General features: G+C 38.9%; 2 protein-coding genes across 7 annotated transcripts in view; one reads left to right on the top strand and one right to left on the bottom strand.

Moving 5' to 3' along the window:
• The window catches only part of LOC100884007 (BRISC complex subunit FAM175B), a 35,058-nt gene that overhangs the window by 4,399 nt on the left and 8,038 nt on the right, over nt 1–22,621 (bottom strand). The gene's annotated exons all lie outside the window — the stretch shown is intronic.
• Hex-A (Hexokinase A) lies at nt 97–22,494 on the top strand. 4 transcript variants are annotated; one of them, XM_003705876.3, is made up of 7 exons: nt 97–269; nt 16,820–16,982; nt 17,491–17,846; nt 18,096–18,195; nt 18,395–18,749; nt 18,960–19,230; nt 19,631–22,494. In XM_003705876.3, exons 1-7 carry the CDS (start codon nt 213–215, stop codon nt 19,706–19,708), a joined length of 1,380 nt encoding a protein of 459 aa, XP_003705924.1. In that variant the 5' UTR covers nt 97–212; the 3' UTR covers nt 19,709–22,494. The 4 variants fall into 4 exon arrangements, with proteins under 4 accessions (XP_003705924.1, XP_076394928.1, XP_076394929.1 ...); XM_076538813.1 differs by lacking the exon at nt 97–269 and adding an exon at nt 2,957–3,091; XM_076538814.1 differs by lacking the exon at nt 97–269 and adding an exon at nt 4,164–4,253.

The raw sequence follows: 22,621 nt of genomic DNA, 5'->3' as shown, positions 1-22,621 counted from the left end.
TACACCCGGCTCCGTCGCTAGTACGCGAGTCGTTTGTACGTATTTCTAGCCGCGAAGTAGATTCGATGTAGGGCTCGAGGATCGCGTGATGTAAGATCTTTAGTGATCTCTCGAGAGACGACAAGATCTGTTCGCTGATCGACGCTCCGTGCTTTACCTCGTTTCCTCGAAGGAGTTCTTACCGGGCTCGACGTGAACCGAGTGACCGGACCATGACGGAACAAACTTGGGATTACGTTCACGAGAAATGGGAACACATAGATCAAACGGTAAGTCGCCCATGCTGTTTTCTGCCCTTGACTTTCTCTAGTTGCGTAAGTCGTGGAAAATGTCTCGTTAACCGGTAACTGGAGGACTTAACAGTTGACCCTACAGGTTCGCGGGTTAATTGTTCCTCTTCCGAGAACGTTACGTGATACGAGTCGTTCGTTTTACGCGTATTTGAAGATGTCAGAGATGTGAATTTGGGAATAGGTAGCTTTTCAAAGTTGTTGGTAATTACGGTTAGGCTATTTGATCAAGCATTCGAGTACGTAGAACCTCAACTGCAGAAGCGTAGGTGTTCGACACAAGAATTTCTATAGCTACCTCGGTTAGACACAGCATGCAAGTTCTATGTCCACAAACGACATCCTTTGAGACGTCTGATAAAATGGGTCGTTGCATTCGACTGATATTCGGGACGCGAGAGGCTAATTGTTACGAAACAATATATTTCGCCTCCCTTCTGGCCGCGATGTTCAAACGGGGACATCGAAGCGGACTCGTGAATGTTTCACGTTGGGAAAAGGAGAAAGATGAATGTTTTCATTCATGATTTTCGCGTGACGCAAATGTTAAACACGCACACAGCACGCCGGAATATTATAAATACCGAGCTTCGTTTTTAAATTTTCTTATCGGCGCTTAACACGAACCGAGCATTTCGGAAAAGGACTACACGGACTATTTTGGGAAAGCGAGTATATTTGAATGAGCGTCTCAAAATACTTTGACAGTGATGTAACAATGTTAGAACTTTATTATCTTTCCTTCGTTTTATTAAATTCGCTTAACATCTTATTCTCTGGGATGAAATATTTCTGCTTAAGGAATTATCGTCCCACTGTACAAACAAGATAATTATGCACTCGCTCAATTATCGGTGTTAATTGCTTTCGAAGTGGACGAAACACGATATTTATTATCTAAATCCAGCACGGAGGAAATCAACATGGAAGCTTTGCTGTTACTGGCGTTATTAATAATTCCTACGATTATGACCTAATTTGGAACAAATTACCCGACGCTGAAGTATCCTAACTTCAACTGTGCACCGATCTAACCTTATACCAACCTCATGCGGAGGTTAACCTAACTCCTCTAACGCACATGTTCTTTTAGCTTATATGTACTTAGAAAAGCAGTACTAATGAGCTTTTAGATTATATTTTGAGGACAGTTTACAATATTATGAAAGAACTTAAGAGGTTCTCTAAGCTGGTAGAACCAGAATGTTCAAAATTTTGCACATGTTCTCCTTTTAGCTTATATGTAACATACATAGAAAAGCAATACTAATGAGCTTTTAGATTGCATTTGGAAGAAAATTTATAATATTATGAAAGAACTTAAGAGGCTCTCCAAGTTGGTAGAACCAGAATGTTCAAAATTTTGCACATGTTCTCCTTTTAGCTTATATGTAACATACATAGAAAAGCAGTACTAATGCGCTTTTAGATTATATTTGGAAGACAGTTTACAATATTATGAAAGAACGTAAGAGGTTCTCTAAGTCGGTAGAACCAGAATGTTCAAAATTGACCCTTTCATTGCCAAAATAGCAATAGAATAAATAAATTATAGAATAAAAGTAGAAACGATTGGCACTGCGCAAATAAAGCTGTCATGACCTTAATGGTCGACGATACGGTGATCGTAACGGAGTTCATTGAGAGACCATGAGGAAGATGCGGGTCAGTAAGCCGAGATGAAATTGGCGGACTGCCGCGCTTGCTCTTCTCCGCCACGGTGGCCGAAAATTGCATTCTTAATGATTGCACTAGCGTGTCACATGCGAGGTTGCATCCGAGCCTTCGAAATCGATCAGCTGCCTCGTCTCGTTTGCGTGCGACCACGTCAAACACTCTCGTTTTTCGTCACTTTCCTTCGCTTCGAAAGGTCAACAGCTCGTTATAAGATGAATCGATTCGTCCCGATTTAATTCACGCTTCAACTTTATTCGACGCATTTTCGTTCGCAATTCTATTTCTTTCGTTTCTTCTTCCGTCAACTTAGAAAGAGAGTTAGACTTCTGTTCCTCTTTTGAGGAGTTGGACTCTTCTCGGCACAGCTCACACTCGGTATATGTAACGTTAGAACAAATTCTAACATCTTATTAATCCTTTGCACTCGAAGGGACTTTTGCAAGATATATTTCATTTAAAAATTCAGCTGAATTCTTTTAAGATTATTACTTCCGCAGTTGCCAGTCTGGTCTATGTTCCATCATATATTTCGTTAAAAAATATCTCAAACTGAATGAGAGTCACTCGAATGCATTCACTGTAGATTACGAACAAGTTCCTCGAAGATCATTCCTATAAAAGAAAGTATAAACGTTCTTGCAAAGCAATCTAAAAATTGTTTACAGTACAAGAATTCCTTCCTACCAAATTCGAGTCGTAATTCCAAACCCATCGAAATTCGTTCGGGCTCGATATCGATCGCATGTTCAAGGTGATCTGTTGAATTTGGTGGAGGGACGATGCGCCTTGACCGTGGAATTGTTGCTCAGGCGCATTCGATTGTCGACGCGTCCGAGAAAACTCGCTATCACACGATAGCAATACGTATCAACGTTTTTACGTATAGCACACAATTTTGAAACGTTTCGACGTGCGATACATGTGTGCGAGAAAGATTGATTGCACCGTTAATCGCGAGTTTGAGCACGTTGCGACGCAAGGATCAACGGGATACGACCAGAAAGATGAAAACGAAAAACAGGTCGCTGTTCAGTAGGATGTGCAAGTGCTACGGAAAGAAGTCCTCTCGATCGAGAGTGCTACAGGTCGAGGATGATTCTGCGTCAGCCACTGTGTCCGCTCAGGTAATCTTTTCGTTCTAGCAACGATCGAGGACATCTTTTATCGTCGTTCGAAACTATTTTCTGTTTTTGCGTTCGACATGCAGTTTTCTTTTGAATGGGAAAGTTGCGTACTCGTCAACGAATATAGACTTCGTTGGGCGACCTTAATGAACCATTGTTGCGCGTGCAACAATGTAACATCGTAGTTTAGGATTTGTTCAACGATGCACTGAAAGTTACGAATCGTGCCAACACGTCGCGCGAAGAAGTGCGGTGAACCTTGAAACTTTAATACACATGTCGACTACTTTATTTAAACAAATTCAATCTGGCAGAATGTTGCTGCGCGATTCTATATCGAAAACTGGATCGATATTACTAATTAGATCGTTGAGTAACCTGTTATTTAAAAAGTCTGAAAATATTTAAATACTATACTTCTAAATTGGGAATCGGACTTGAAAATTGAATCGACACAAATCTGCTTGATTTTTCAATATTATCGATTTCGATATTATCGACTCTAAATAATTTTCGTATCGTACTTCAGAGTTTTCGAAAACGTCAAACACCTCGGGAAACAACGCTCCGGTGAAAACATGGAGCACAACTACGCTCCAGGGGAGAATCTGGTAAATCGCGAAGCGACACGACCGAGATCGAGAAAATGTTAATTTTGCTGTGAACTTTTCAGCCGCTCACGCTAGTCGTTCGCAGGCCATGTTGCAAGAAAAATAACGAGGACGAGATGTGTGTGCCAATCGTCCCTAAAAAGGCAATTAAGTAATTTGAATTTTATATGGCAGCTTCTTGCTTTGTATCGAACGTTCGCTAACTCTTCTCACATTACTGCTCTTGTAATTATTAGTGTCAGGTATTTTTTTATTTAACAATTTCACTTTTACTGTGGATCATCGCTATTAAAAAACGCTTCAAGTTTATATGAATTAGTGTTAGTCCAAAAAATTTGATAAAAAAATGGATATTCCATCGTTCATTTACCACATTGTAAATGGAATATTCAATCAACTTCACGGGAATATCTGAACGTCTTCTTTATTTGTTTTTCTGTACAAATTTCAAGCAGTGACAATTATCATTTCTTGAAATGGATTCCACGGACGAAAATTCTTCGTGTTTATCGGGGGAGGAATCCGAGGAAGAGTTGACGCACGATCCGCAAGTAAATCCACTCGTAAAACTGTCAGCAGTGAAACTAGTTCTTACATGTAGCATTTACAAGCTATCGCATTAGAGACACAAAAACTATGCACAATTTATGGAAATTAATTTTGAAGGAAACATGATCGATGATTCTTGCATATTTCGTTCAGAGAAGGAAATTTGTAGCTTAATAGCTTTTGAAAGCGTAATGCCTTTGAAAGCTTGGTAGTTAATAGAAACAAGCAATTCGTTATATGAATGGTTTATGTTTTCGATGATAACAGAACATGCGAGACTTAAAATAACCAGTATCTGACTTGGAGTATAACAATTTTTATATATTTCCAAAGCTTACATAATGTTTGAAAGGATGTTATAAAAGACTTGGAAGAAAAAAGAGTATAGAAAATATTCGCACAAAGTTCTCATTATCGTTAAAACGAGACTTCCTTGTACGATGTTAATTATCCGCGTCGCGAAGATAACAGTTTGTGTCATGTACATCAGTTTAGAAATTATGCGATAGTACGACGAACATTCATTTTTGAAACAGTAACTCCATTATTACCTATCCAATTTTATTTTTTACAACTTTGAATTTTGTTGAATGACTAATTGTCAAGAAAAATTATATTAATATGATAGTTCCCTGATTTATCAATACACACACTAGTGAAATACTGGATTGAACGATTTATTTTTGAAACTCATCTAGAAAACTTTCTAGAAAGTTACCCTAATTATCTGACATCGAATGAGCGGTTGACAGCTTAACTTGACCCTCGTTGCGAGAAGTCAAACATCGGGCAATTGCACGTATCGTATATCGAATGGCAACGTACCGATTAAGCTGAACATGTTACCCGTGCGATGGAACCGCGTGATCGACGAATCGCTGCATACATTACTGCGTTCACATTGCACGTGATGCAGCGAGTATAGTTGCGAGCTGAATAGATGGCAGTTGGCTGTGATTGACTTTAATGCAGTATATTAACCTTCTTGACGCGTTGAGCACGACACCGATTTTGCTACCCTTTCGAGTATTCGGTTGGGGAAGATGGGTACTTTGTTTCTAATTATATTTCTTTTCGTCTCACCAAAAGAACTCATCATTCTCATCTTGGACTCATTATTGGAGCCATGATGCAGTTAATGGATATGAAATATAACGGTTAGGTTGATGAAATATAAAAAGAGACATAGGAGGCAACAATGTGGATTGCACGAAAAGTCCACTGTCCTCTGGGACTGACGTAGCAACGTGTTAGAACTGACTTCCAAATTGAGTAAATACTATAGAAGACATTAACCCCTTAACTTATGATTTTCTCAGCGAGTGCGTCAGACAGGGCGACTTAATTATTGTTGTAACATTAAGACAGACAGAGAATGTTCAAATGTTAGGGACATTTTCTATATGGCGATTATTGGTGGAGGGGTAGAAATTGAAATTCAATGCGAAATTGAATCGTGGTGAAAATATGAGCCAGATTCGTCGCATTTCAAGAATTACGTGCGTCACGTGTGGAAGACGATATTGTAAGACAAGGGGTTAAAGGGAATGTGTAATACAATAGCAGATGACTTTTGCTCCACTGACAAAGGATAGTGTCCACCCCTCGTTGCAATAGATTGCTAACGAATTAATTGTTCTAAAGTGACACTGTTAGAGTGTAGCATTAGATTCCTTTTCTGTTCCTTTCCGCAAGGAGATTCCATAAATACCCTCTATTAATAGATGCTGACAACTCCAGATATCTATACTCCTATCTTCAGTATTCTCAGATGAACTATATGTCAATATGCCTAAACTTGAGGGATCCTATCCTCTGTCAAGTGATTCTTACAACTCCAGATATCTGTACTCCTAAGTACAATATTCTCAGATAAATTCTATTACTTCAAAATTCCAATACACCTAGATTTGATTACCTAATATCTCTGGATGAAGGTATCCCTGTATCTCGATATAGACTACGATATACAAATCTCGATATCTCCAGACTTCGACTGGAGTCCCTATTTCTAAGTCCCTACATCTCTAGATTTCAATAGTAATCTCAAGGAAGTTTTTACCATTTACTTTTCATAAAAATAAGCGTTTAATTTCCTGATTTTTAAGAATCTTATCGTTTCACCTCTTATCGATAATGTAACTGATAACTGAAGAAATCCAGCTTTAGATTATAATTCATCGGTTAAAAAATTGAAATATTTGGTATCATTGTAATATATTGTAATGTACTCGGTGTTCTTCATGAAGTATCTGTAAACTTGAGAAAATATCTGGTTGTTTCAGATGTCACCGATAGAACTGGTTATGTACAAGGAAATGAGAGATAGGATAGAATGGCATCTCTAATTTACGACATAATTTATGAACAGTACGCTGTTCATCATTATTCTTCTCGTTTTAGATGCAATTTCCTGAACAATTTTTGTCCTCTCGAAATTATGCAATCTGTTTTCGACGCTTACAAATGTCAAGACAAATTATTAGCGATCTTTTGTTATATATTCGAAAATTATCGCTGAGGGATTATTTTGGAGTGTTGCTTCCAAAAAATTAATTATGTAACTATTTTTATTTATCGCTTTGACATTTGATTGATGAACGACGAATTATCGTATGAATATATCGCTATTTTATTTTTCACATTGGTACAAGATTTTATCTTCTTGTCAGAGGATAAATGGTATCGATATTTTTGATTTCATTAAGATATCATTCATAAAATTTGTGAAACAGGATTTAAAGTTATCGAAGTACTTTTATTTTATATACTTGCAGTCAATTTTTAGCCTTATTTCTATATTAGATTCCAAGATCTATGCACATATCTCTGAATTCGCACATTTTCAAATCCTGTATCTTCAAATTTTTTATTTCTAAATTATATTGCGAGATTTGTAACTTTTGAAATTCTACATTGTCAAATTACTATATTTTTGTACCGTATTAGATTTTTCTGCAGATTTCTATTCTGTAAAGTTCTTACATCCCCATTTTCCACATCTTCAAATTTCTATATTAGCTTCTGACACCTCAAACTTCCTAAAAGATGAAAAATAGAAAAATATGACTACACAGTAATATTTCATATTTTAATTTTTTATTTCTGAATTCTTATATTGCGAGATTTGTAACTTCCGAAATTCTACACTGTCAAATTACTATATTTTTGTACCGTATTAGATTTTTCTGCAGATTTCTATTCTGTAAAGTTCTTACATCCCCAATTTCCACATCCTCAAATTTCTATATTAGCTTCTCACTTCCTAAAACATGAAAAATAAAAAACCATGACTACACAGTAATATTTCATATTTTAATTTCGCCTTTCACCAAGACCAAAACACATCCGAAACCTTCGTTTCGAGGATCAGTGTTCAAACAGCAAGAGCTACCTGTACGATCTCAAGGAATTCGTTACGTGAGCCGAAACACGTATGTGCTCATTCGAGCCAAGGCTGTGGCTGAAATTCGTCCAGATCCTCGACCTCGCTTCATTCATCTTATTGTCTCTATCGATCCCTTCAAAACTATTCCACAAAAAAATAGTACACTTTCAATCAAAAAGCCTCTTTGTCCTTCAAACCGCATGGAAAATTTCATCATTCACGAAACTCATTCGTGCACAAAATGTGGAGGAAAATAAAACTGCATTAAAGAAAGAAAATTTGATCGGTTTTAATGGTTTCAATGTTCAAATTGAGGTGGGTGAATGCTACAGTAAATTGGTATTAGTAAAAACGTGACGCCATACACGTTCCGATCGTTCCGTGCTGATGAAATCCGTAGGTAGACGTTGAAATGGACGAATTCCTAGCAGGCTCATTCGTATTACAAGAGAAATGCTAAATTTTCGTAATTGCACGAGCAAACGATTATGTACTGTTATTTTTTAAAAAGCTTGAATATCACAAAGTATATCGATATTCCACATAGAATGACACAAATAATTTTATAATGATGCAAAGTTTACTATTAAACGACTTCGCGTTTGTAAAGAATGTTTATCAAGAGAAACGTGCAGATTTCGACGAAAGACAAGGGCCCTTATCATTCGCGTTATCGGAATTATCTTTATCGTTATATTGAATGAACGGTTAATAAGTACGAGAGGAAAGTATTAGTTTTAATTCCTTCATCGAATGAAAGGAATTTTTGCGAAAGATTACGAAATAGGGTCAAACCTTACAATCATTGCTGATGATCGTAAATTGATAACTTAATCTACTAAATCCCAGTGTTTTATAAAATAGTCTTAATACTCTTCAAAAAATATTCTTTTAACTATAACTTAAAATTATATAAAAATTGTATCGGTCCATCCCGAATTTTCCTCAAACCTTCAGAATGCAGATCTAATCTCTCGCAGCTCTCATATTTTGTTTTACCTTTGACCTCGAAATTTCAAGAACAGGATTCTCACCTGAGCAGTCCCTTCTCCGCTAAAAATCAATAAACCCTCCGGCCTAAAATCAGTCGTGTCTGCGTTCATTGCGAAAGTGCGTATCCTCAGTGAAAGATCGATCTTTCGTTCACAGAAGAAGCCGATGACGTCAGCGAGAGGGATCGACCGCTCGAGCCCTCGCGATCGGCCAATCGCGGTTCATGACGACTTTCGTTTCTTCCTCGAAAGTTATTCGTCGTTGCATCATTTTTTATCCGCTCATAATTAGCGCACGACTATACTGATCGACTATGTTCGAGATTACGACGTTGAAATTGGGTTATCAAATTAATTATGGTTTGCTTAATTTGTTATCTTCGTGATGGTAATTAAAATGAGAAACGATCCTGAACAATAATTATAACTATTTTAGACAGCAAAGGTTCGAAGAAAAAGTGTGTACTTATTTTATCGATTTGCGTCTTCAATATTGCGAAATGGTATTGTAATAGAGATGACACTTTTGGCGCTGAAGAGATAATGGTACACGGTTATCTGTTGGTGAATCCGAAGACTTAAAATCGAGAAGCAGTGAAGTGGGTCGTTTAGGAAATTGTCAACACAATTTATGTCACTTATGCAGCGAGCATATTTTTATCTTTGCAGGTCTATCAATATCTGCGTTTTTAGATCTTTAAATTCCCGTTGTTTGTACATCCACAATTCTTAGACTACTCAAACCTTTAAGTCTCCAGAATTTCTACACTCTTCCTATAAATCACAAATTCGTTTTATAAACAAAACGTTTTATAAATTATCAAATGTGTATATTAGCTGAGAGAACGTTTTGGAATTCAGTAGCGTACAGGATAAAAAATAAACAAAGTACAAAGGTTTGTCATGAATCAAGAGAATGAAATTTAAGAATGAACGTTTAATCTAATCTGAAGCGAGTCCTATTGCACCGTGCTAAGCGGCTCCAGCACCGTGTTTATGTAAATTATTAACAAAAAAGGAATTTGCACTCGATAAGTTCGTATTTTAATAATTGCGAATAGCTTAATTAACAATGTAACGTCAAATACGTCGACGTAAACGAAGTTACTGCTTTGCAATTCAAAATCATATTATGTTAAAAGAGAACTAAAAGAGGCAATATAACGAGAGTCTACTGCAAGTCTATCATGGATAATTTTAAAACTAGAACCCTCAGAATTTTTTGCTCGTATTCGAATCTTCAAGAAGTCCATGTTAAAAAGTTTGTTGAATAATTATCGTTTCTTATGGAACTCGAGTTTTATAATGCCTTATCGATCACAGGATGGCCTACTCGGATGATCGATCAGAAATTGCGTACTTTCGTGTTCGGTATCGTGATAGTAACGAGAGAACAGTGAGCCATTCAAGGAAGGACACAATAGGCGGAAATTGTATCGCGTGCATCGTAGAAACAATAATCTCTGGAGGATAAGCAAAACGCAATGTTGTCAGGAAGTGTAGAATGAAAATGTCCTAGGAATTTATTACTCTGAACATGACTAGATAACACTGAGGTCGACCATGAAGTTGAGATTCTCCCCGAATCCACAACTTTTATCTACACTCTCCCTAAACTAGGAATCCCAAAACTTTCATGGGACTTTCGAAGATTATTTTAACCATATTTGCCATCGTGCCACATTTTGCACGATACATTTGTAATGCATTATCTTCCCAAAATTCTGTAGTTTCAGAAGTTTGTAATAGACTTATGATCAAGTTACCTTCGAATTAAGACAAAGCTTCCTCTTACAAAAACTCTTATTTGAATTATGGAATTATTCATAAACTCTTTGTACAAGAGAACTAATTTCTGTAGTCTTCCGTTTTTTTGTTTATTAACGAGCTGACGTTAACATCATATAGTGGGGTAAGGAATAAATAGAATGACCAAGGAACTGCGTCGTCACATGGATGACACATGTGGAGCAACTATGCAGAAATCAACTATGTAGTTTGAAAAACGATTAGAATGGAGAAAATTCATAGAGAATAGACTCTGTCTGATACTCGAGTCTCCAAATGGTACAAGAAACGAATAAAGGTGCAACTACTGATAGAAACGTTAGTTTATTGCAATTACTTGACTGGTTCTCTGCCCGTCGATTCATTATAAATGTAGTGTCAATGTCTTATCAAACTGCTAGCGTACTGACCTTAGAATGATACAGTTCAAACGCTGAAGACTAAACAAAAGCACATATTATATTATGTCATACACCGTTTATTAACCTTTCGTCTTTTTGATCTTATTAAGGAGAACGATAAATTCTTTTATTATAGAAAAATCATATAAAAATATGTGTTACGTGACAATATGTCCATGTAAACGATACGGATTAAAGTGCAATATATTCGATGAACTGATAAATTCGAGTGCCGCTACGAGTGTAATAAATATTTAACTTCGTCACGAAGAATTTATCCCATAATCGTTTTACGGCGCCATTAAATTCGTCGGCGTTATTTGATCTAGATAAAAAGATAGAAACGGCGTGAAATCGATTGAAAAATTAAAACGATAGAAAAGACTATAGACTCTGAATTAGCGCGTGATATAAAAAAGACTTTTATATAGCAACTCAAGTATTATGTACGCGAATAGAAGCGTAAGAGCGTAACAGGGATGCATCAGATTCGTGATGCAATTTCCTCGAATTCGCGGACGAGGAAACGAGTGACCTTTTTACCCTTGAGGAGACGAGCCTCCATCCCGCGCACGGCACATTCACCGATAATCTTTCGGTCATAACGGAGTGTGTGTGTAGGGAAGTTACCCCTCATCCCCACTACTTCCTACTTATTCCCGCCACTGCTCGCTCATCCCCACCACTCCGCGCTCGAAAACCAGGGCCGTCGCAAGCACCACGACTCCCCGCACTAAATCCATTCCATTTTACCCAGAAAAGTTTTTAATGAACTTAGTTAACTCTGAAAAGTTTCAATCCTTCAAACGTTCAAACTCTAAAACTTTACTTCAAATTCTAATCTTTAGTATACGTACAAATATTTCGACTTAAATTTTATCGATCGATAAGCCTACGAAATGAATCGATATCGCCTGACTTTTTTATCGATACAATGGCAAAAGAAATCTCGGTTCACACGAAAAGCAAAATACCATTTATCATTTCCAGGGAAGAAAAAGCGCGATATCGCGCGATACGCATAACGCTGTTTACATTCGAATAAACGTCAAAATGAGCGAACAATGAAATCGAATTATCGACAACTGTTCAAACAGGTTTGAATAGTCATTCACGGTATAATGGGATATGCTATAACTTCGGTGCAAATAAAAAGATTGAGTGTTGGAGTTCTTGGGGCAGTTCTGTACCTGAGGAAAAAGAAGTTAAAAGTATAAATCTGCCTGCTTGAATTTTACATAGTTATACATAACGGGTTTCTTAATATCATTCATTAAGTCTCTAAACCTTCATCAATCTTATTTCAAGGATTAATACTAAAAATATACTGTGAAATAGTAACGTAGTGGAATAGTAAAATAGTAGTAGTGAAATAGTGGAGGGTGTATTAACAGTAGAATTCTAAACCAGTGCAAATAGTTACACAACAGAATTAGAGAAACAGATAATGAAAGATAAGAGTGAAAAAATAAAAAAAAGTGGCCCAAGGGGGATCCACATGAATCCGTCAGTGAGTCGCGCGTCTCCTCCATGGCCTCTTTTCGCCCCACCATTTGTCCAGCACGTTCGTCCATGGAAGTGTAGAGGTAGGCGCGTGGAACAGGAGCCTCCGTGGTACGGATACGGAGCGAGTAGTCGCGATATAAAACTCGTGAGACACGCTCGTGAACAACGAATAGTACCGTGACTGTTCGAACGGTAACAAAGTCGCTTGTCACGCGCGTGCAAAAACTTGTGCGTTTTCGAGGCTCAGAGAAGAGAACCGGATTCCTTGTGACGATTCCTCGAATCGTCTCGATTTCTCGACGGGAAGGTGTACCGAAAACGCGTCAAACACGAAGCTTCCAGAAGGCCGTGGTTCGGGGTGTAACAACGAAGGCAGGGCAATGAAAACGTCGACATTATCCTCTAGTGACATGATTAAACAGGAGGTGAGATCGCTTGACGTGGAAGTAACGTGTGGCCGGTTTTCCGCGTTCGAGACGGACATTTTTTTAACCTTTGCCTCTTCTACCTCTGACGAGTATCTGTGACGGAAGTGGACCCGAATTAGAATCCACGGAAGACGTTTTCTTAAGCTTTTCCTTCGATTCACTTCTGCGTCATTATAATACCGGCTCGTGCGATACGTTTGCGCAACAATTACTCGAAAACTGATTTAATTGTGAATAAAAAATACCATGACGTGTCTGCGGTCTATAATCTGAAACGTACTCGAACGCTGAGTGATAACACTTGACGTGTGCACGCGATTATCTCGCGATAAATGGCGCGTTAATACCCTCGCAAAATATTTGCCGAATTTAATGGAGTCTCACGGCAGGTAACGACCGTAAGTCGGTCGATGTATCTGTAAAGTGACAAAACGGGTTTTTTTATCGATTGTGGATGAAACAGAGGAAAAGTAGCACGCTGGTGTCAACGTGCACCGGTCAGGATCGATAAATGCATGATTCTCGATGCAAGTGTACCGTGATAACCCATTAAATATTTCACGGCTGAACAACGAGGCTCCAGCATTACCTGAATAACATTTGTAGAACGCGCTCGATAATCGATCGATTCCGCTCGTACGCAACGATATATCGAATCGCGAGCAACCGGTTAGCAAACCGAATTTCACGTGATCGTTTCGATTCGGTAAATTCGTCGAACAACGTGAACACCGACGCGGAAGGACGTTCGATATTCAAACTTATGGCTGGTGCAACGTGTTGCATCGATGCACGTGTCGCGGTTTCGATTTTTTTCGATCGCTGATCGACGAAATACCTCTCGTGCTCGCGAACGAGGTCGTCGAGCTTTGGAGAAATGTTTCCGCCGTGTCCTTGACACCTTGACTATGCGACGCGTAACATGCGTCTAAAAATAAACACCGGAACGTGGTCGATGCGCAACGTGAGATGAGACACGAACCCGTCACGGGTTTCGTACGGTTTTAAAATCTCGTCTCCTCTTTACGTCAATAGAGGTTATTTACGTATAGTGGAACGATCGTAGACCTTTGTAAATCGGAGAGAGGTACATATCTATGAGAGAGGTTATGAATACTCATAACGTGCTTTTCAATGTCTCATTTGCATTCGAGTGTTGCATAAACGCAACGAACGAGTAAACGATCGTTTGGACTCGTCTGGGCATTACACCGCGTGCATTTTGCACGAATCACTGTGCATTGGCCTTTGAACGTTCTTCCTGTAGCGTGCTCGAGATGTGCCGTGTGCGTCGTACATGTAACTATACCATTCATTCATAAAACAGTCCTATTGGCTGGCTGGCGGGTGTGTCAGTGACGCCACCGCCAGATCAATGCCGTATCCCCGGAAAAGGAGGAGGGAAACCGCGCGCGGAATTGGCGGGAATTTCGAACGTTCGAACAAGCGCCTCGCGGTATTTCGTATTTTTAGCTCGATCATCGGCGTCCTTGAAACTTTGTTATGATAGCTGACGCAATATTCGCGTTCACCTACGTGTGATTACACGCGAAACTGATTGCTGATCGAACTGTTATCGCGTACGTTACAGAAAACAGTTCTGTTTTAAAATATTCTGTAAATGAATGTACAATTTAGATATTGCAAAAGTTGCACTTTCCTTGAGCACCGATGTTAACTACATTTCTCTGAATTTTAAATATTACATGTAATACAAGAGTTTCCGCGTTCCTTTGTGTTATCTCACAAAAAGGTGTGTATACTTTTTCTCGTTCTGGTGGTTTTTGTAATACGACGCAAGTTTAATGACACGTGACATAAGGACGGGCAAGGTTATTCAAGGTCACAGAGCTTAAAGAATTGATAGAATTTATATGATTATTTACGAACAATTTTTGAATATTTATGAAAGAAAACAGTAAGAAAATTATAAATTATTTTTCTCTTTAATCGCGAATTGCTGCTGGTACTTGCAAATTATTTATCGGACCATGTTTCAGCAAGATAATTCATTGGTCTCAGAACTATTACGTTATTCTTGAACTTGATAGTTTCGTTTGCATAATTATTCGCTTCCAGGATTTCAAATGCATATGCAATGAGCGGGAAAGGCGCGTACGCGCGTCCAATTTCAAATTATTTTCAATGAAACAGTTTACATTCCAAAATGAATCATTAAACCACAATTTTTTTTCCTTATCGTCAGGAGATTTGTACCTTAACATTATTGATGTAACAATACAATTTTTTTTTAAATTATTCAATTTAAAATAGAAGTATATGGTTCTCATTTCTTTTCTACATTATACAATTTCTCATTGCACATTTTCTCGATCGATTGTTGAACCATATTGAACCGCGGATTAACCAGGCGGAAAGAAACAAAACAATTCGAATAATTGCCGTGTTAATCCGCGTTGACGCAAACCGCGTTGGAATTGAATATCGTTCTCAAGAGTGCGTATTATTATCGAGCCCGAAGGTCGATCGATTCGAATCGACTCTTTACGCAGGAAAACCGTATTTAAAACCTTCGATTTCATTCAAGTAGACTGCTTAAGTAGCAATTATCGATCGTGAACCCGGTGCCTCATGACCCAAATTGTTCGTTCATTTTTTTACTGCAATTATTAACGTAGTCTACGAATAACGCTTATGCTGGCTAGAGGACCAGTTGCCAGGACATTTAGGTTTCGTATTTTATCAAAATTTCAATAATAGTTACACTACTCGGGTTTGAGTTGAATCAGAATATAATACATTACTTTTTAAAATGTCTTAAAGTTTCAGAAACGTGAGATTACAAAATTATGTTCCATAATCTTAACCTTCAGAGTCTATCAAAATTGTATACATATAGTAACAAGTAATAAATCAGCAAGGGAGAAAAAACTGGGACAGTGTCGTGCATTTTCAAGAAATAGCGGTGCATTCGCGTTCGACTGAGCGGAAAGAATGCACGTACAATTTTATGCATTGTGTATGCGTGTGTCAGAGACCGGAAGTACCGCAAGCTAGATGTAGTCGGTGAGAGCAAACGACCGTATGTTGCAACAGAATGATGCATAAATTTCTAAATTATTAGGAAAATTGCATACACTTCCATATATCTGCAATTCATTACATTTAGAAATCTTAACAATTTTCAAATTTGTTCATCTTTTACAAGTTCACAAAATTTCGTTAAATATTTTACGACACTGGTCTGCTAATTCTCATAAAGTTTCGTAACTCTGGTTTTCGTTTCTCACGATCTATCACGCAAATCAAAGGTACAATAGCAAATTAGACGTGCTCGATGGCTTCGAAATTAAGGAGAAAGTACAATTCTCCGATTTCATGGTCCGTCGATTCAATTTCTCTTCGGACATTGATTTCACAATTGTTTTCGGAAAGTCACGTTCGAGGTAAACGTTTCGACTGAACTTTGGTTCGTTATCATTCTACCTGCGACAACCTTCACCTTCCTCTTTTTCTTTTCCGCGACACTGGTCTGCGTAAAAAGATGGCGGTCAGTTTACACTTTGTGGAAGTCGTTACGAAATCAGCAAATATCCGAGATACGAGGCGCCGAGTATCGCGAACCTTTGGGAAATGAATCATATCGGCAGATATGCGATCAGTCTATCGACCGAAAGAAAAGTCATTATTTTTATCAAACAGTCCTGTCATGTCTAGTATTCTAACGTCGTAAAAATTCAAATTTCCTCTGTTATCAAATTTCTGTAACCAAATGACCGCAATTCCTCAAATACGTAACCCATCCATAAATCTGTAAAAAGTACCGAGACACAAAGCACGAACGTCGCAGTAATTCCGGGGCTGTATCTAACGAGGATTAATTCGAGACATTGTTTACTAACCTAGCCGATTAAAACGACCGAGAAAACGCGTAAAACGACGCCTGTATCTCTCATTTTGATACATATAGCGCGGAGTTATGCAACACACATGTAACTGCGGGAATAGAGCATCGATATCTGAGAGACGTTCAAGGGCAGCCCGTGCTAGTGGCACGGTAACAGAACCGGTGGATCGATAACGAAATTTTCGTTTGCTTCACAGATCAGAGATGTCTGCAAAGACCTCATCTTGTCCGACGACACTCTCCGCACGGTCATGCAAAAGCTGGATGACGAGATGAACAAAGGTCTGAGCAAAGCGACCCACGACCAAGCGATTGTCAAATGTTTTCCCACTTACGTGCAAGACCTTCCTAATGGCACAGGTAAGAACGCACCTGCGTCCTATAGCGTAACTGTACGTTTCCTTATTCGTCGACGCCATCCTTTTATTTTTGCAAATAGCTAATATGTTCACCATATTTGTACGCACATGGATACACATGTATTATTATGAAATTTAATGCGTGTAAATACTGATCTGCGTATCGATGAAATTTGAAGAAACGATAGTTGGAAATAGGTTCAAGATTTTCTGTCATAGGTTTCCTCAAAATTTCCTTAGACTATAAAATGGCGTGGACGACATTGTACCACAAACTGTAAGATCAAAATTTAAAACCGTAGAATCCTAAAGTTCTGCTTAGTCATCGAGCGTGCCAGCTGGCTAATTATTACCAAGTTCCAGTCATGCAATTCTGTTTAAACTTCGAGGTACCGCGATGAAAGATGATGCATACTCTTTCATTACGTAACATTCTTTTCGATTGTCTTCGACGATGTTAAAAACTCTTAGAAGAAAGAGTCTGAATATTTGATGGAATTAATTCGCAGAGAAGGGCAACTTCCTGGCCTTGGATCTGGGCGGAACGAATTTTAGGGTGTTGCTGATCACCCTGGACGGTCAAAATTTTGATATGAAGAGCAAAATCTACGCGATACCGCAGAGTCTGATGTTGGGGACCGGTACACAACTGTTCGATCACATAGCCCAGTGTCTGTCGCTGTTCGTTAAAGATCTGAACCTTCAGGATCATGTTCTGCCGCTCGGATTCACCTTCAGTTTTCCACTGTCGCAACGCGGGTTGACGGAAGGCTACCTCGTTAGATGGACGAAGGGTTTTAATTGCAGCGGAGTGGTGGATCAGGACGTCGTCGCCCTCCTCGAGGCCGCGATAGATAGAAGAAAGGTAAAGTCGATATTTTAAAAAAATTTGCAAGAAACGTCTCCTAAATTTTATTTCATAGAATAAAGTTAAAATTATATAAAAATTTCTGTATTCAATTTTGCTTCGTATGACCGAGAACACGTTCGAATAGATAAGTTCTAAATTCGTCACTGATTTCATAACGAGCGTGCTAATGAATAACGAGAGTCGGAAACAATGACACTTCGCGAGCAAAGCGTGCAAATCAGTTGAAGCCAACGTTGTTTTCAGGACGTGAAAATCGAAGTGTGCGCCATACTTAACGACACGACGGGCACTTTAATGTCGTGCGCTTGGAAAAACAGAAACTGCCGTATCGGATTGATTGTTGGTACGTATATCGAGAAAAACCACGCGTTTTCACGGTCATGGTTGAAAAACGTATTTCAAACACGTTACTCCTTTGTTTTTACCCAAGTTATTCGCCTGTTACGTAACATAGTCTACGATTAATATCGTAATTTAATTTTACGTTCGATTTAATTTGCAAATTTACATAATCGTATAAAACTGATGTGTGATTTCCTCAGGAACGGGAACGAACGCCTGCTACGTGGAAAAGACGAAAAACGTGGAGACATCGATACCAGGAAACTACTCGCCGGACAAACCACAGATGCTGATCAACATCGAGTGGGGTGCTTTCGGAGAGGGAGGTGTTCTCGATTTCATCATCACCGAATTCGATCGAGACATCGACACGCACTCCATCAATCCTTCGAAACAGTTGTTCGAGAAGATGATCTCTGGAATGTACATGGGAGAGCTGACGAGGTTGGTCCTCGAGAAGATCGTCAACGCTGGTCTCCTGTTTGGAGGCAAATGTCCCAGTGATCTCAAGAAACGGGGAAAATTCTTCACGAAATACGTTTCAGAAATAGAAAAGTGAGTTTATAGTATTGGACTGCATTCCAGTTTCATGTCAGTACTTAGGGAAAACTTTCTACGGCTCGAGAGTCGATATCTAGGTCCTCTTGGACCTTTTTTATCTCCCAAAATTCCTGAGATCCTATATTCTATCCTCTTGTAACTCACGAGTGAACAACTAGGTTTCCAAATTCGATCACTTCTAAAATAGCATAATTTAATTTCCAGTGATCCCAAAGGGAAATACACAAACTGCCGTGAAGTTCTGGCCGAGTTAGGTGCACGAAACGTGAGCGATCAAGATTGCGAGAACGTCAGGTACGTTTGCTCGGTCGTGTCGAGGAGAGCTGCCCACTTGGCCAGCGCTGGAATCTCTACGCTGTTAAACAAAATGGGGGAGAACAATGTCACTGTCGGAATCGACGGTTCGGTCTACAGATTCCATCCACACTTTCATGATCTTATGACCGAGAAGATCAGCCAGCTACAGAACCACAAGGTGAGGACGACGGACCCCATTGTTGATGACTACTATCTACTGAAAACAACTAACTTTAAAACAACTAGCTCGGTTTTCAGATAGCAAATCTTTGTGTCATAACTGAAGATACACGATTAGAGAATTTAAATGAGGACAGCTTATCTGGGACAAGGTTGTGCAGTTTATGAGAACAAATATTCTTGAGATGAATCATATGAAATATGACTTCTTTTTTTTAAAGTGGCTCTACTATGTTGACCTCGTTGAATGCTATAGGCGAATCTCAACGTTCTGTTGTTTATTACTTTGGTCGCTTCATAATTTCAATGAAATGTATTCGACGAAGTTACCGACTGAGTTGCATTTGCGGAACATTCTTAATTGAAAGAAATTAATGTAACTTTATGTCTTTTTGCAGTTCGACTTGATGCTGTCGGAGGACGGAAGCGGTCGCGGAGCGGCGCTGGTTGCCGCGGTGGCTGCTCAAAAACGGTGAAGACAACGGCTGTGCCGCGTCTATTCGACTTAGCTTAAATTAAGTTATACGCAGTAAATGATACCAATCTGACACACTATTAACGTACATTAAAAGGATACAAGTCACGCGTACGTGTCGCGAACGCAGATGAAACGAGCTATAGCGATTAAACGAAAACAAAAAAAAAAGAAAACGAATGAAACTTATGTCTGCCAGAGTGAACAAGACAGTGTGCGTGCGTGTATGTGTGTGCGAAAGCTTGCAAACGAGAGAATTGCAAATACGCTAATTGTAAATAGTAGCAAAAGACGTAGCCCGAACACTCTTTCCTTTTCCGACAAAAATTAATGAAATCAAACAGCTGTAGCAAATAATTAGAATTACAGGGGCTACGTGTTAGTTTCTTTTTAATAGTACAACGATTGATTTGATTATTTCTTTCCTTGATAGAAAAGAAGAGCTTGAAGGATCAGAATCGGAAGACTCTGAAGACTCTTCTTCATCGTCGCATTAGCAAATCTCTCGGGAAGGAGAAAGGGTACGGACGGATCGTTGTTACGTATTGAGAATGATTTATAAATTATTTGTATCGTCGTTTTATCCTGCGATAGTCATATTATAACGGTAGATGCGTGCGCGGAACGAGAATGCGTGAAACTGGGCGAAAGATCCGTTGGCGTAACTAGACTAAGATAAGGGTGGAAACCCTAAAAGTATGGACAGGCTCTTTCCATTAACGGGAAGAACGTTCGATGCACCTCGCATTAGAAATACAAAACCTCTTAAAGTTACGAAATTTTGAGCGTGTAAATTGCTAAATTTTCCAACAGACTGTCCTCGAAACTACCCCATATATCCACGTCCTAAATTCCCAGATTTCTAAATATCGAAGGTTCTGTTTACGCACCGATGCCACCCGAGTGTTCTAGTCACACCAATGGAGGAAGCGAATTAAGTCGAAAGGGAGAATGAAGGGGTAGATGTTAACGAAAGCGTGTTTTACAACGTGAAGTTTACTAGACAGATTAGTAGCGTTCTAAGGGATTAGATGGTTTGAAGTATTTTTAGATTTATAGGCCACGGTCGCGCTCGAAACGTTCGCGTTCTTTGAACGTATACCTCTGGTTGTCACGTCGGTGACCCGTGGACGATCGTCGTCTCGGTAAAAAACCAAAAAACGAAAAAGAAGAATGCGTGCGAGAGAGAAAGAGTGATCGTTAGAACAATTCGTGTCACTTGACGATGTTTCTCGTTGCTCTCACGTCGAGGATCCGTCAAACATTTAATATTCTCCCTTGTACATTTTCAAGAACAATCATTTTGGTACTTAAATCCAAAGTTAAACTCGCGAACTTTGGGAAACTTGTCAGTCTTGAAACGTTATCGGTTCTTGAGAATGAAGGATGTAGTTGTACTCAAATTTTCAATGTAAATTTCCGTGTAATTTAACTGTATCGAATATTTCAAGGAATTCGTAACGAATAAAAATAGAGAATTTTAAAATAAACATGGAGAGGTATATATCGTATTGTGGTTCTTCTCTGGACTTTTAAGACCTTCGAAATTTAGACATTCGATCGAAACTAACGTTGTGGAACCACTTTCAAGACCTTCAAAGTTTCTTAAAGTTCAACCCGTAACATTTCCGATGCATTGCGTAATTAGTCTCGAGGCGATTTCTCTAAATTCTAGTTTCGATGTGTTGTGCATTACAGAAAATTTTTAAAGTCCAAATTTCATTCTCGTTTCCAAAATATCCAAACTTTACCCTAATTTTCAAGCTTCCAAATTTTCCGACAAATAAAATTCCTGCGAAATAAGTGATCTACACGAAAATTCATGCGTCACGTATGAAATTCAGCCAAGTGTTAATAGACAAAGCGAATAGTGGTAATCAATCCGTTTTTCCTGGTCGACTCGTAGAAATCGGAGCCGCGTGCTCGGAATTCCTAGTCGCATTCGAGAATAATTACGAAACCGGTGATCGTCGGTTGCGATCCTCGACGTAAGAGACACGTTCGCTACCGTGTGCGAGGTGTACTTATTTCGGTCGTCGCGACGATAAGAGCTCGCGCGACGGCCAGTGATAAAAATCGGATACACTAGCGCCTGATCGTCGTTAAGGCGAACGAACATTATTTTCCTCGCGAGTTTTTTTTTGGTTCCATCGTCTCCTGATCCCCTGTTCCTTCTCCGTCTCGTTCGTCATCATGCTGCGACGACTGTGGAGACTGAAGGCGGTGAGTACCGAGTCCGGGTCACATTTACCCTCGCAGCGTGTCAGAACTATCAAAAATATATTACTAGAGCGACGCGTTGACGCGCGAATTCCCTTGCGTGTATTATAACGGTCGTAATGTATTTTAATATATTAATATATCGGGTCATCGAGTACAAAACTTAACGATTCTCCTTCTTAAGAAATTTTGACGACCTCGACACGTTCTTAAGAAAATTTTAAAAGCAATTTTGGTTCACTTTCAAATTTCATCGGCGATGTTTAAGTTTCGTACTCGATGACCTGATAAAAGGAAGATGGAAGTGAGGAGAAAAATCGAGGTACACTCGGATTCCTAAAGCGTGAAGGTTCTTTTTTAGACGAATTACCTTGTCCTAGGTTACTTGAAAGCGATAAAATCAACGACGCGATTCCTTTGTACACTCGATCCGAAATAATTGTACATTGTTCGATGGAAATAAGAGAAACACCAGGAAGATCCATCTTTTTTACACCCACGAACCGGTTAAATGTTATTCTGTGCTGTGTACACGTTAAAGGTGCGGAATAAAAGTCGTCGTAAATATCGCTTAACTGCTTATTTTGCACGACCGTCCCACGTCAGCGATAATGGGCTTATTTCAAGAAAAATAGGATTTCGTGTTTGTCATAATAGATAATTGTTCAAACGATCTTGAAATTCCTTTATGCGA

The sequence above is a fragment of the Megachile rotundata genome, chromosome 13 (assembly GCF_050947335.1).
Source record: "Megachile rotundata isolate GNS110a chromosome 13, iyMegRotu1, whole genome shotgun sequence".
In the NCBI taxonomy this organism is placed as follows: domain Eukaryota; kingdom Metazoa; phylum Arthropoda; class Insecta; order Hymenoptera; family Megachilidae; genus Megachile; species Megachile rotundata.
This window is presented reverse-complemented; position numbering and strand designations above follow the sequence as displayed.

Bases quoted from the DNA above. Each gene is read 5' to 3' on its own strand.
- Hex-A (XM_076538813.1), top strand. From the start codon at position 2,972: ATGAAAACGAAAAACAGGTCGCTGTTCAGTAGGATGTGCAAGTGCTAC. The intron at 18,750-18,959 runs GTGAGTTTATAG...TTTAATTTCCAG, and splicing joins TACGTTTCAGAAATAGAAAA to TGATCCCAAAGGGAAATACA. The intron at 19,231-19,630 runs GTGAGGACGACG...GTCTTTTTGCAG, and splicing joins GCCAGCTACAGAACCACAAG to TTCGACTTGATGCTGTCGGA.